This window comes from Artemia franciscana, chromosome 8 (assembly GCF_032884065.1).
Source record: "Artemia franciscana chromosome 8, ASM3288406v1, whole genome shotgun sequence".
In the NCBI taxonomy this organism is placed as follows: domain Eukaryota; kingdom Metazoa; phylum Arthropoda; class Branchiopoda; order Anostraca; family Artemiidae; genus Artemia; species Artemia franciscana.
The window spans coordinates 15544006-15558775 of NC_088870.1; the positions used below are offsets into that span (position 1 = coordinate 15544006).

The 14770-nt window shown below is 35.3% G+C and overlaps 1 protein-coding gene across 1 annotated transcript in view; it reads left to right on the forward strand.

The window, feature by feature from the left end:
- LOC136030037 (neprilysin-4-like) overlaps positions 1 to 12227 on the forward strand; it is a 64013-nt gene extending 51786 nt beyond the window's left edge. Inside the window, exons 13-14 of the mRNA XM_065708654.1 lie at positions 443 to 627; positions 9800 to 12227. Of these exons, the coding sequence (XP_065564726.1) occupies positions 443 to 627; positions 9800 to 9899 (285 nt within the window). The 3' untranslated portion in view covers positions 9900 to 12227. The remainder of the gene's footprint in view (positions 1 to 442; positions 628 to 9799) is intronic.
- Positions 12228 to 14770: the final 2543 nt, after the last annotated feature.

The window sequence follows — 14770 nt, forward strand, 5'->3', positions numbered from 1 at the left end:
AAAAACTAAGATTTTTAATCCAAATTGACAGTAACCTTCAAGAAGAAGCTGATAACAACCACTAAATGACAAATTAATGATAAATTTCAACATAAATATTAAAAAAAAATCACAAAGAGATGAAATCTACACTCAATTGAATTTCTGCAGAGAAGCGAATCTTATAAAATAATAAATATTCTAATTAATTTTTTTTCCAATGGAGACAATAAATTATTTTAAAAAGAAACAGGATGTCCTGTACGCTGGGTTTGTTTTGACAGCCTAAACACAAATTTTTGAGCAACCTTAACAATTTTAGATGTCTCATTTTTGAAACCCTGTTTTAAGGTTCATGGTGTCTTATTAAAGCCTACGGTATTTCTGGAACTCCATCTCTTCTAAGATACTTTTCTAGCCATCTTTTATTACCCATGGCATTAATCCTTGATCGATTTTCCAGGCATATGAAACTTGGGTAAAAGAAAATCCAGAAGAAGCGATGAACGAGGTTTTACCTGGACTAGAAGACCTTTCACCTTTCCAGCTTTTTTTCCTCAACTTTGCTCAAATGTCATGTGGTTCAATGCGTCCTGAAATGGCAATGTCAAAAATTAAATCGGCTGTCCACTCTCCGGGGAAGTTTAGGTTCGTTCTCTCATATTTTTTTTTTTTTTTTTTTTTTTTTTTTTTAATCAGAAGGTCCATACAAAGAGAAAAGGAGATATTGTAGTACTATATTTCTCTGTTAAAAAGTTTGCTTTAGTTCTTTATTTATTTTTTTACGTATTTTTGCATGCCAATCACACTGATCCTTATTTCTGGATAGCAAAATAGGCCTTTTCAAAACCGGGTTTGCTAAGGCAAGGGTGGATCTAGAGCAGAATCTTGGGGGCCCCATGCGACAAAGGCGGCAATGAGGAAAATCTTGTGGGTCCAATGTCACATAGGTACCAACGATTGAGCAAAATGACGAATTTATTCTAAAAAAAGAGGAAAAAAGAAAAAACCTGGAAAGAGGGCCTCAGAAAAATCTTTGGAGGGGGGGGGGGGGCAGGGACCCTCCGACCCTGGATCTGCCAGTGAGCAAAGGCACTGGGTTAACTATGCTGAGCAACAAACCTAAACTGACAAAGAAATTCCTCTTCTGGGAGAAATAAATTGCTCCACCTTTTAAAATCTAATTAAATCCTACCTGAGAAATATAAACTAGTAGAAACCAAGGACTTATCCAGGATTTTTGTTCGAGGAGAAGGGGGATAATTTTCCCGGGGGAGGGTAAGAAAATAAAAATAAAAGCCTCGAAAAAATTTTTTATGCCTTTTTACGTTTTCACGACTCGGACAAGAATTTCAGGAGGAAGAATCGAACCTATACCTGGACACTCCTTGGATACGGCTTTGTTAGAAACATTGAAAACTTTTGGAACCACAACATATTTTCGAATCAACTCCATTTTTCTCTGGTGTATAATTTTAAAATAATCAAATTAAATATTTCTAGTAGTCTATAGAATTCACTAAAACATTCGTCCAGTTACCTGTAAGCCACTGGAATTCTTTGATTTCTATGTAGCGCCCCTTCATGTTTCGGATGGAATAAAAAAAAAATCTTTTCAAATGTGGCATTTTTAAATGTGAAAGTAAGGAGTGACATTAAAGTCAAAACGAACATAAATTATCTTGTATTAAGACTGCTGACCCCTCTTTACGATAAGGTTTAACTAGAAGTGCGTTCAAAGTATTTATGAGTGCCAGAAATATAATCAGTTGGCAAATGCAAGTGTTTTATTTACCAGTGGTCTTTTAAAACACTTAAACTATACTGCTTAGTGAAAATACGAATTGATAAAATCTTCCATTTTGAGGCATTGTTTAAAAATAAATGGTCTTTTTATCGTACTACTCTTCTATTAGAATGTTCATTGCTGAAGCGTTGGTGGGAAGAAGTGAAAATTTAGCGTAATGGGTGGGGGTTGAGGGAGCGGCAGCCCTCATCATACGTCAGATATTTGCTGTTCGTTTTGAGTTTTAATGTCGTTCTTTATTTTCGTTTGAAAGAAAATTAATTTAATATCTATTCGTTATGAATATTTCAGATATATCAGGGAGTTTTCCTTACAGAGTCATAATTTGTTTTATGCTTCATTATTTCTCATCGGAGCAATTATTTTGACTTTCATTATCATACCATGTTTTAACACGATGGGAACCCGGCCACAAAGAGGAGGGAAGGGTCTTGTCATCTTCATCACTTCCAACATATATGCAACGTACTAGAACTCGGACTTTTCGTGCGATAGAGACCTATTCCAAAATTCTACGATCATAGATTTGATTTGAGTAGCCCTTGCAATCATAGTCTGAGGGTGATCAAACAGTTCGCGGTAAAGAACTATAAGTAAGGAGCGACCCAGCTCGATAGTAACCGAATCTCTGAAAAAAACGGAATTTCGATGCCAATAGATATATCAAAAGAATTTGATTTTTACGCTGATTTCAAATGTATAAGTTTCATAAAGTTCAGTTTTACCCATCATAGGTTACGAGCCTGAGGAAATTTGCCTTATCTGCAAAAATGGGGAAACATCCTGTAAAAGCCATAGGATCTTAATTAAAATCACACCATCAGATTCAGAGTATCAGAGAACCATAATGTAGAGGTTTCAAGCTTCTATCTGCAAAAATTTGGATTTTTTTTTTGCCAGAAGAAAGATCACGGATGTGTGTTTATTTGTTTTTTCAGGAATAATCCTATCGACCCAGAAGTCCTGGAACTTCGTGAGAGGACTAATTCAAACGGAAATTAAAAGTTCTACAGCCATTCTTCAGTGACCTAAAAGATTGAAGGGCAACTAGGCCCCCTCCCTATCCCTCTTTCCCCAAAATCACCCGATTAAAATTTTGAGACAGCCATTTTGTTCATCATAGTTGAAAGGCCCAATAACAATGCTTTTGTATATAACGTGGCCCTCCACAGCCCCAGAGGAAAGGTCTTTAAGTTACACATATGGCCCATTGTTTATGCATAGTATTTGTTATTGGGAAGCATGCATACATTTTAGGGTGGGAAGACGAATTTTCTGAGGAGGGTTTTTCAACTGGGGAACTTCCCATGGGGAGGATGAACTTGTCATAGGAAACTATACAATGCGAGAATTTACCAGAATTCCTATACAAGATTCGTTTATATTTCTTGCCTTTTCTTTTCCGTCAAATTTTACGCGTGGAGTTGTTAAGGGTAATTTTGCTGGGTAAATTTTCACTGGGATTGAATTGTCTAGAGAATGTATCCGTGGGGAGGGTATTTATCCGTGGGGGTGGGGCCGGATTTCCTGGGGATATCTAAAAAACGATCAGATTTTACTTGAAAAATAGCTTTTTTCAACTGAAAGTAAAGAGCAACGAAAGCTTAAAACAGACAAATATAACTACGTATATGAAGGGGGTTGCCTCCTCCTCGACACCTTGCTCTTTGCACTAAAGTTTGAATTTTGTCCCAATTCTTTAAGAATGACTGCTGAAATACAAGAGTCGTTTAATTGGAACAACAAGAACCTTTTTTCAAAAGTACTAAAATATTTTAGCGTAAAGAACGAGGTGTTGAGGAGGAGGCAACCCCTTTTATATACGTAATAATTTCTGTTCTTTTTAAGTTTTAATGTTGCTCCCTACTTTCAATTGATTTTTTTTTAATTAATACAGGGAAGAGATAGGCATTGAGTCTATCAATCAAGCAAGGCGAAAAAATTTTCAAAGCGATTTTTATATTCCTCTCATTGTTCAATGCAAAATATTACGAAATGGTCATATTTTTTCAGAAGTTTGTTACTTAGGCCTAGAATATGCATTTGCATAGCAAAAAAAAGGAAGGTCCTTGTAACCCAAAAATAGTTTTGGATAAAATTTCCATGCGATCCAAGTTCAAACAAGGGATAACATTCTGACTTTTTTAATACAATTCACTGACAAACTTTTCATTTGAAATTAGCGTTGGCATAAGTCGAGGTCGTATTCCCAAAATATATTTGAAAATTAAAGGTACTTTTAATCAAGATACGCATGATATTTTAGTTCAACAACCTATAACAAACCTACCTTTCTTCGAAGATTTATTCATGGATCCCCTATGTAAAACGAGCCTTCCTTCCTAACTTTGAATCCTTGTCCTGAGGACCGCAACATTCGGAGACACATTTTTTTTATTCTTCGAATTTTCTGGTAAAGTAGCTTCCTTAAAATTTTGACATAATGCTAAGTCTGGCTACGATGGACTCCAGGACGAAAAAGATCGTGGAAGAGGGCCTAGTTGCCCCAATCACTTTTGGCGTGTGATTTAGACTTATTAGGAAGCTATACACCTGTAATGCTCAATTTGTATAAATACTTACTATTGAGATTCAAGGTCGTCTAATTTCGCTTAGCATTTTTGATGATGATTTGGCCCAACAAATTTTCTTCTTCGAGTGTCTATGTTTTCCAAGTTTAAAACATTTGCCAAGACAGCGCTATCTTTTCCTTGATTAAAAAAAAACTTTTACACAAAATTAGTTTTTCAAGGAAAAGTAAAGAACTTCATGCAACCAAGTTGAGCAAAAATAGAATCAAATAATCTACCAAGCGTAAAACTACCACAAGTCAGCATCAATAAATAAATGAAACCCAAAACAAACAAAATATACAATAAATAGCCGAATCAAACTCAAAACGAGCATATTTTAACACAATTAGGGCTCTCAAACCCTATGGATTCTCAAGGCCAGAACATAATTTGCACTGAAGGAAAAATACAAATGAATGTACATTGTCAGTTTAATATACGCATGCCCATATTTATTCTTTAATTCTTTCTCTTTATTTATTAAAGGTATAAAAGTGAAAACACTTAAATTTTTTAAGTAAAGTGCAAATTATTTTCTGGCCTTGAGAAAGCATAGGGGTTGTGAGCCATAATCATGTTAATTTCTGCTCGTTTCGAGTTTTACTCAAAAATGTATTGTTATTTCTGCTCGTTTTGGGTTTTTAATCAATTTCTGGTCGTTTCATATTAACATAATCTTTTTAAGGGAAACTGGATTGGAAATCCGATTGCCCCCCAATCGTTTTTGACTCTTAAAAAAGGGCACTGGAAAATTCTCATTTCCAGTCAAATTATTTCCTTTAAATATCCATGATATTACTTGTTATGATAGAGAAACGTTGCCTATGGTATTGTTTATGTGCCCTTTTATTATGGGCATGCATACAGTTTTTTTCGTTTAATTGAAACTCCCCCTAAACGTTCCCTAAAATTTTCAACTTATTGCCTTTAGTGTCATTAGTTACAGTAACTGTAGAAGTAACATTAAAAGTATACGTAGTGTCTTCTGGCTAGTTCAAAATCCGCCACAACTAGCAATGGAAGGTCTTACTTAATAATGTAAGCCATTATTGTGATATTGCTTTGTCACCCTTTTGACAATCTACATGATCATAGTTCGTTTTGATGTAGTTCAATATCTGCCTAAATATTCTTTGAAAGCTTCAACTTAATACCCTTAGCTTGTGTAGTAGCAACAAATGTAGTAGCAGTAGTAACATTAGTAGTAGCATCTGCATACCATCTTTGTTTTTTTTTCAAACTTCTCTTCAACACCCGATCTTCCAACTTAATACGTAAATCAATTCTTAAGATACGCTCTTTTGACAGTCTAAGTGGACATAGTGTCTTTTTTAATTCCAATTTGCCATCAATATTCTCTTAAATTTTACTTTCATAGACTTAGCCTTAGTAGTACTAGTATCATAGTAGTTGCGGTGGTAGAAGGTGAAGTAATTGCAATGATAGTGCTGCATTAAAAGTAGCTAGTAATAGTAACAATAGTAGCAGCAGTATCAATAGCCGTAGTAGCATTTACATCTTGCCTTTTGATTAGTTGAACACACCTTTCATGATGCCCCAGAAGTTTCATCTTGCCCATTAAGCCCTTTCAAAAATACTGCTGATTTGCACTTTTGACCCCTTTTAACGTCTGTTTCGTCTTAATACTCTAAGACTTACAAGTTGCTGCAATTCAAGTAGTAGTTGGGGTAGTTTAGCAGCAGTAGCAGTGTAAGTCAAAGTAGCAGTGGTAGTGTTAATGTGCATATATTACCTTTTTGTCAATTGACCTTCCCCTTTAAGTATTCTCTGAAAGTTCCCACTTAATACCCAATTCCATTCTTGAGATACGCCCTTTTGACAATCTGCATGCACATAGTGTGTTTTGATTTAGTTTAAACTCCCCCTCGGTATTTTGTCAAATTTAAACTTCATACGCTTAGCCTTTATTGTACTATTATCATAGCAGTAGTGGTTGTAGTGGGAACAGTAGTAGAAGGAACAGTGTATTGTTATTATTAATAGTAACAATAGTAACAGCAATAGTAGCAGGTTCAAATTGCCTTTTGGTCAGCTGAATATATTACTCATGATACCCCCGAAGTTTCCTCTTGATACCATGATCTGTTCAAAAAATGGCTGTTACGCCCATATTGTCATTTTGTAAGCACATAATATACTTTGATTTAGCTCAACGTTTCCCCTAAACGTTTCCTCGGATGTTTATTTCAACATCCTCAGCCAGTCTTAGTAGTACCCGCTACAAAAGTAGTAGTTTTAGTGATAGTAGCGGTAGTAGTAGTTGTGGTAGCTGTAGAAGCAGCGGTAGTTGTAGTAGTAGTAGCTTGCAAATGTTACCTTTTTGGTCAATTGATCATCTCGCTAATCATTTCCCGAATGTTCCAAATTAATATACACAGTCATTCCTGAGTTACGCCTTTTGACGACCCATATACAAATAACAAGTTTTGATTTAGTTCAACATTCCTTGGAAGAATCGCCTTAATATTCTTCTTATTTTGCGGCAGTAGTGGTCAAACATGCATACCTTTTTTCAACAGCATATACTATATGTAAATAATGAAAAGATTGCCTAACTTAGAGCCCCTGCTTTGAGGCCTCGGGGCCGAGGGGTTGACATCCCCAAAGCATAATCAATGGACCCTTCAACAATTCTGAAAAAAAATAGATGTCTCAAAACTTTGTTTAGACCCTTCTTTTGGGAAATGATGAGCGTCGGGGAGGATGGGGGCTGGTTGTTCTCAATTCACTTTTGATTCTTAAAAAGGGCACTATAACTTTCAACTTCAAATCAAATTGAGCCTCATCAGAAGTTTATACGACAACCCATTCCATAAGAACCTTATATGCCCTCGGGACATAACTACCCCAGGGCTCTGGGGAGTTTTGTCAACCATGGAGGCACTATTATATGTTATTTGAACTATTTTGTTTAGAATTGATACTCCACAAATTTAATCAGATGCTTTTCATAAAAGAGGGGTAGTTAGGAGGGAGTAGTTAACCTCCATTACTTTTGACTCTTGAAGGGGAACTAGAGCCTCCAATTTTCAAACAAATTAGCCACCTCTAAACTTTATACAACCATCCCTCCCTTAAAAACCTCAAAGGGAAAGGGTAGCTCCCCTCTGATCACTTTGCCTCTTAAAAGAGGCACTAAAACTTCTTGTTTCCTTTCTAATGAGACCCCTCTGATGTATATACGGCCACTTTTAATGCCCCCCAGGGCATAACTTACAACCTTGGCTGTGGGTGGTCGTCATCCTCAAAGACTTAATGCTTAGAAACTTGAACTACGCTGAATAAAACTGCTATCTCAAAATTATGATTGAATATGTTTGGGGAAATGATGGGCGAAGAGGGGGGGAGGCAAGTTGCTCTCAAATCACTTTTGACTCTTAAAAGGACACTATAATTTCTGATTTTAAATCAAAGGAGCCCCTGCACAAGTTTAAACAAACAGCCATTCCATAAAAACCTTATATAGCCCCAGGGCATGATTACAACCCTTGCCCCATGGCTCTGGGGGGGGGATGTCAACTTCAGAGGCATTATTATATGTTTTTTAGACTAATTTGAGCAAATGGCTATCTCAAAGTTTCAATCAGATGCGTTTGGTGAAAAGAAGGGTAGTCAAGGGGGGGAGCTAGTTTCCCTCCATCACTTTTGACTCTTAAAAAAGGGTACTATAACTTCCAATTGTCAACCAAATGAGACTCCTCTAAAGCTTATACAACCATCCCTTTCATAAAAACCTTAAATGTCCCAGGGGTGAAACTTACAACCCCTGTAAGCCTTTGAATAAAATTACCATCTTAAAATGTCGATTGGATATATTTCAGAACATCACGACGTATCTTCTGATTACCAATCCAATGAGCCCCCACCAAAGTATATACGATCAGCTTTTCTATATTAGCCTTATATGCCCCTGGGCATAACTTACAACCCTTGCCCTGAAGGGCTGTGGGGAAGTTATCATCCACAAAGACATAATTTCTGGACCTTTCAGCTACAATGAACGAAATGGCTATCCTAAAATTTGATTGGATGTGTTTTGGGAAATGGTGGGCGTGGGAGGGGACTTAGTTGCCCTCCAATAACTTTTGACTATCAAAAAGGGTACTAGCCCTTTCAATTTCCAATTGAATGAGTCCTTTTCGACGTTTATACGACAACTCCTTCGACACGAAGTGCCCTGGTCTAAAGCCAAAAAATCAACAAAAAAGTAGATTAATAATACATTGTGCCAACATCGTTCTTTACTCAGGCAGCTCTATTGCGCTGCCTATGAAAAAACAGCTTATGGTTGTCAAGCGTTCCTTTTTAAAATGCTGATCTATTTGATAGATCAATATCTTATTTTTCTGGTAAAAAAAAAGAAAAAAAATCTGAAACTCATCAGAGAACTAAGTTGATAATCCTGAAGCTTCTTCAGCCATGATCAAGTTTCTTTCCCTAAGATCAATGAAGTAGAGAGTGTGGTAAGACTGTCACTCCGCTGACAATTCGTATCCTCACTCCATAAAGGTATAAGCGATATGAATTTAACTCGGCATGACGTACAACACATCATTTGGTAAACATCTGTCGATTGTGGAGAGCTGGAGTAGAGCAGGAGCTGTGCAGAGCACAGCTCTGCAGAGAACTAATTTGGCAGTTCTGAAGCTTCTTCAGCCATGATCAAGTTTCTTTCCCTCAGATCAATGAAGTAGAGAGTGTGGTAAGACTGTCACTCCGCTGACAATTCGTATCCTCACTCCATAAAGGTATAAGCGATATGAATTTAACTCGGGATGACGTATAACACATCATTTGATAAACATCTGTCGATTGTGGAGAGCTGGAGCAGAGCAGTAGCTGTGCAGAGCACAGCTCTGCAGAGCAGAGAACTAAGTTGGCAGTTCTGAAGCCTCTTCAGCCATGATCAAGTTTCTTTCCCTCAGATCAATGAAGTAGAGAGTGTGGTAACAACTGTCATTCCGCTGATAATTCGTATCCTCGCTCCACAACGGTACAAGCGATATGAATTTGACTCGGGATGGCGTACAGTACATCACTTGGTATATGTCTGTCGATTGTGCAGAGCTGGCATGAGAGATCTACAACGCAACCGTGCGTCGGTTGTCTTGGTCAAAGTTTAGACAGAAAAGGAGATTGCAAACGAAACCTGGTAGCAAAATACATCAGCTATGCTTCACATACAGGGCGTAAGGCAACTTGATACATAAGGCCAAATGGCGTAAAATAATTGAAAACGAGATAAAAGTTTCCCAAAAGCTTCTTACATGAGGCATAAACTGTATTTACTGTAATAAGCACCATTTAATTCTGAACTGCACAATTCGAAAAAAAAGCATATATATAAAACTAAAAAAAAGTATCAGTTATCACATATCATTAACTCTACGGAATGTTATATACTGTTTCTTTTTTCTAGAGTGCTTGGTTCTCTACAAAACTTAGAGGAATTTTCTAAAGCATATGGCTGCAGGATATGTGACAAGATGAGCCCACCAAAGCGTTGCACCGTTTGGTAACAAAAAATGAAAATTGAACTCCAACCTAGTTTATCTAATTTATTGTCACTTTAGTGTCGTAACTAACACTAAAATAATCCGATTTTGGCGCCATCCTGGTAAATATTTTTCATCAAAATCTGGAGATTCAAAAAATAGATCATGCTTTTTCGTTACCCTTATAATTTACAACTGCACCCTTTTGTCTTCATTTTATCATCATATTATTTATACAACACTTCAGAATATTGCCATAATGAATATCCAAATTTAAAAAGTATAATAGTTTGATAAATAATTATTTAACTTAAAACTGAATTAATTTAAAATAAAATTATTCAAAATATTGAAATAAAAATGAATTCAAATAATTAATCTGAATCTAAAACTCAAATTTACATTGCTTATAGTAAATAAAATTATTATTTAACAACTGATCAAAGACATAATTAAATTACAAATAAGATTATCGAATTCCTTTAATAGGGAGAATAGTTAAATAATACCTTGAAAATTATCCAAGAATTTTTGTGAACAAGCTTGGAAACTCGCCAGCACAGCACCGAACTCGAATAGACATTGAGTAGTTGACCCTTGTCTAACAGTCTTACTACGGTTGAACTTAAACCCTGGCTGGTATTAAAAACTATTAAAATACCTAAAGCGTATTCTTCATACAAAGAAAAGACGCCGAGAAATCGCTTAACATACCCTTTCTTTGTGTATGAACTATTCTAAGGAGTGTGATCACCACCGAGCTCGAACTGACTTTACCAAAATTCTAATTCGTAGTTGCAATCAATGATGACCTTAAAGAAGAAGCTGACAAGGGTGTAGCTGAATTTCATTAATCTGAGTATTATAGTAAGGTAGTAAGTTGGAACTTATTCCTGCGAATGAGGAGTCTTCTGTGTTTTTTACTATTAGTAGCCTACTGTTTTGGTTCCTACCGGAAAAGAGGTTGATAAGAGGTGAAATGGTTACGACTTACTCTGCAGAGGGGGGGGGGAGACCAAAATATTCCTTTGACAAAGTGTGTTCACATATAGCCCCGAAAAGCCTACGAAAACAGGGATGGACAAGAAAAAAAACAAATTGAATTCATAGTTAGTGAAAAAACACAACTGCCAAGTCGTGGAAACCACCCAGTAAACAGACACAAAAGATAATGTTAGTGCAGCTAATAGTTCAAGCAGTCATATTTTTACAACGCATAAATTATGACTTAGTAAATATAATTGATTATTAGATTATTAGATATGACGCAATGGATAATTTTGGAAAGAGAAGGAATATACAGTCATTTCTGATTTTCAGTTTTCTATCTGGATAAGTCCACAAATTCACATAATCTACATCCAGTTACATTGGTCTTTCCAATTTCAGCGTTGTTACTTATATAAAACTAGATTGGCAACTTAGGCATAATATTGCTCTGTTTTAAAATTGCTTGAAACAGGGTATGTTAACTGCGTCAGGAGTAGCAGTATCTGGATGATCCCGGGTTTCGTTCAAAAATGCGTTTATCACTTTTGTCGTACCAGTCGAAAAAGAAGACAATAGCTACGAATACTCCTTGTTCCTCTTTGATTTTGAAGTCACACTTGTGCTATAAGCTTGAAAATTATATATCCCCGCTAATATTTTCCAAATATTGACTAATAGTAATATGTATTTGTATCTATCATCAAGTTCACCATACAGACAGAAGAACTATACTTCAAGTGTCCCATCTTTTTTAATTTCAAAACTATGCCTCAAATCTTTACTATGATTTGTCAATTCTAAAAACTACGCTTGAAAATTGAACACTGCCTAAACTTCTATAACACTGCTATAAACTTGAAAATTATATATCCCCGCTAATTTTTCCTAAGTATTGACTAATAGTAATATGTATTTGTATCTATCACCATGTTCACCATACAGACAGAAGAACTAGACTTCAATTGCCCCATCTTTTTTAATTTCAAAAACTATGCCTCAATTCTTTAGTGTGATTTGTCAATCCTAAAAACTACGCTTGAAAATTAAACACTGCCGAAACTCACTAAATTACGAGCTGGATACATTTTACTGACGCCATAGTTGTGGGTAATTTGTTATTATCCACAGGTGGAATTTTAGTAAAACTTGAGCATTGTTTACGTCTTACGATTGTATGCCTCTTAAGAAAGCATTTTCGACAGATCATCTATGATACAGGTATATCTAAAAAGGCGCAACTTATTTGGTTACTATATTTTTTATTCTAGTCAAAATATTTTAATAATATTTAGTCACTCGGTGGATATTTTGTTTTATTGTGCTTTTTATTTTTTGGAAGTGGTAATAAAAGTTATGAAATAATTGAACGTCTAGTTTTAGTGTTACATTTGGAGGTTATCAAAGGTAACATAGGATGATTCTTTGCAATAAACAAAATACCTGGAACTTACTTTCTGCGACGGTCGAGGTTCTAAAAATAGAAATAGTGAAATAACAAAAAGAAATAATAAAAAGGTCCGAGGATAGCGGAATTCACAGAAGAAAAATATTCCACTTGTTTCCCTGAAGAATCACAAGGCGCCATCGGCGCTAATGAATAAGAAAATGAAAAATTAAAACACCAGAAGCTAAAAACAGTCAAAAACAAATCAAGAAAAATTAAAATAGAGGTAAAAATCATAAATAAAAAAACAAAATCGTTGCTATATCTGATATTTTCAAGGGGGGATCATCAGAGCAATACATGTTTAATCATATTTTGATTCTCTTGACCTACATTGCCCAGCTAACCTTTGAGAGCAGCTTAGCAAACAGTTCCTGTCAAGCGACTCAGACGTACAAAATATCACATACATGGAATAATAATTATTCCTGTCCACTGAAAAAGTTGTAAAATAAACTATCGTTTCATCTTATGTGCCGTTCTGACTGAGAAATTGGAAGAAAAAAATACTTTGCCACAACATAGCCTTACAATTTGCTGTAAACATCTAAAACGCTCATTGAATTTGCTGTATTCTGGAAAAGATTAGTCTCCTGGAAAGTTAAGTAATTTTGTTTATAGTATAACATGTTGACGTTGCAAGAATAGTTGGACTCATCGGCAATTCAGGGACGGCTCAAGGCCCATTCACAGTTAGCTTCAGCTAAAGCCAAGATTTTAACTCAAACTGGACTCATTGATAATAAAAATTTAGTTCATTTCTACGAGCTAGCTATATCTTCACCTAATTTCAATTTATCAGCACTTTTTGGAATTTAGCTAATGTCAACCAATCTAAGAGCTTCATTATCAATCTTTAGCTGCATAGAAAAAAAGATGTTTCGGGAATTGCAATAAAATTATGTATTAGCTTCCCATGCAATCAAACCAGAAGCAGAAGAAGAAGAGCTGTATAGTGACCATTTTTTTATTTTAGCTAGTCTGAACTAGCCCATCAGATAAAATTATCACAAGTGGGACTTATGTTAGCTAAAATTTTTATATTGGCTAAATCACCGTGTTAGGTATACCCCAGCACTACCCAAGTTTCACTGTGAATGAGCCTTTATTAAATACCAAACTTCAATCAAAATATCTGAAATTGAACAAAAACTCAAAGCTTTTGATTATGCTTTTGGCTGACTATTTTTTTAGTTACCCAACAATTTTGTTCATCCTAAAGAGTCACAATTATTTCTAGCCACAATGGTTTTACATAAAGGGCGAAGGAGGCCAAAAAAACATATTTCAATAAATATAGATACAAGAATCTATGTAAATGTAGATTCGTGTAGATACACGAACTTCAAATACAGGTAACTCCATACTGATTCAGTTTATGACAACACTTTGAAAAATTAGCATAGTGTTAAAGCAAATAGCACGATGATACAAAATCTTTAGTAGAGGCAAGTAAGAACAACAAGTATACAAAGAACTGCTTGAAATGCAAACATAAGGAGCAATTCACAAAATACTTGAGTGGTAGGTTCAGGATTAAAGCTGGTTAAGTCCAGAAAAAAAAGGTTTCTTTTGAGATATTAGCTCATAAGCCTAAATAACTAATAGGTTTTTTTAGTGGTAGGTTCAAGATTAAAGTTGACTAAGTCCAGATCAAAAAAGGTTTCTTTTGAGATATTAGCTCTCAAGCCTAAATAACTAATATTGTGTCCATTCCTCAAGCCGTATTTTCATTGGGTCTGTAAACAATTGCAAGACCAACTTGTGGTGAGACCTATGATAACCCTATAAAAAAGGTTGCGACCAATAAACCGAAGCAAACCCAAATGGATTTGTTTTCCTCTTGCTATGAAAAGCAATGAGGAGGGCGATTCTCTTATTATTGTTTTCTTTTTGTTTCTAATTCCCTTTCTTTTAATGCTCAATATAATGGGTTTTTTACAGTTTGATTTTCAGTTATGCTCAAGATTGCACAGGAATACATTGACCGCATTTTGAATTTCACGATACGTTGGTTGCTTTCTAAATTGAAAATGAGCAATAGCATGTTTTCTCTGTTTTTATTTCTTTAAATCTTAATTTACCTTTTAAACTTAATCATTTGCTTTTATTCATTTAAGTTCACATTATTTTAGTTTGGTAGTGTTTTAATTACCATTTTTTCTTACCTATTTGTTCTGAAGACCCCATGCTGATTACGAGGTAAAAAAAATAATAATAAAGATTCTCAAAGGTTATTGCTGGCTCACAGGGCGTCCAATTGACATTTCAATTGATGGCTCTTCTTTTACACGGACAAGAGGCAAGCTTGTCGCTGAAGGTACAAACAGTATATAGCATATGCAATACATAAAAGGGACAAGATTATAAGGTCCAAGCAAAATATTTACGGTTTTTGTTTGTTCTTTTTTTGATGAATTTCACTGGTATTAACACCGTGTTCTTAATTCTCTTTCTGATT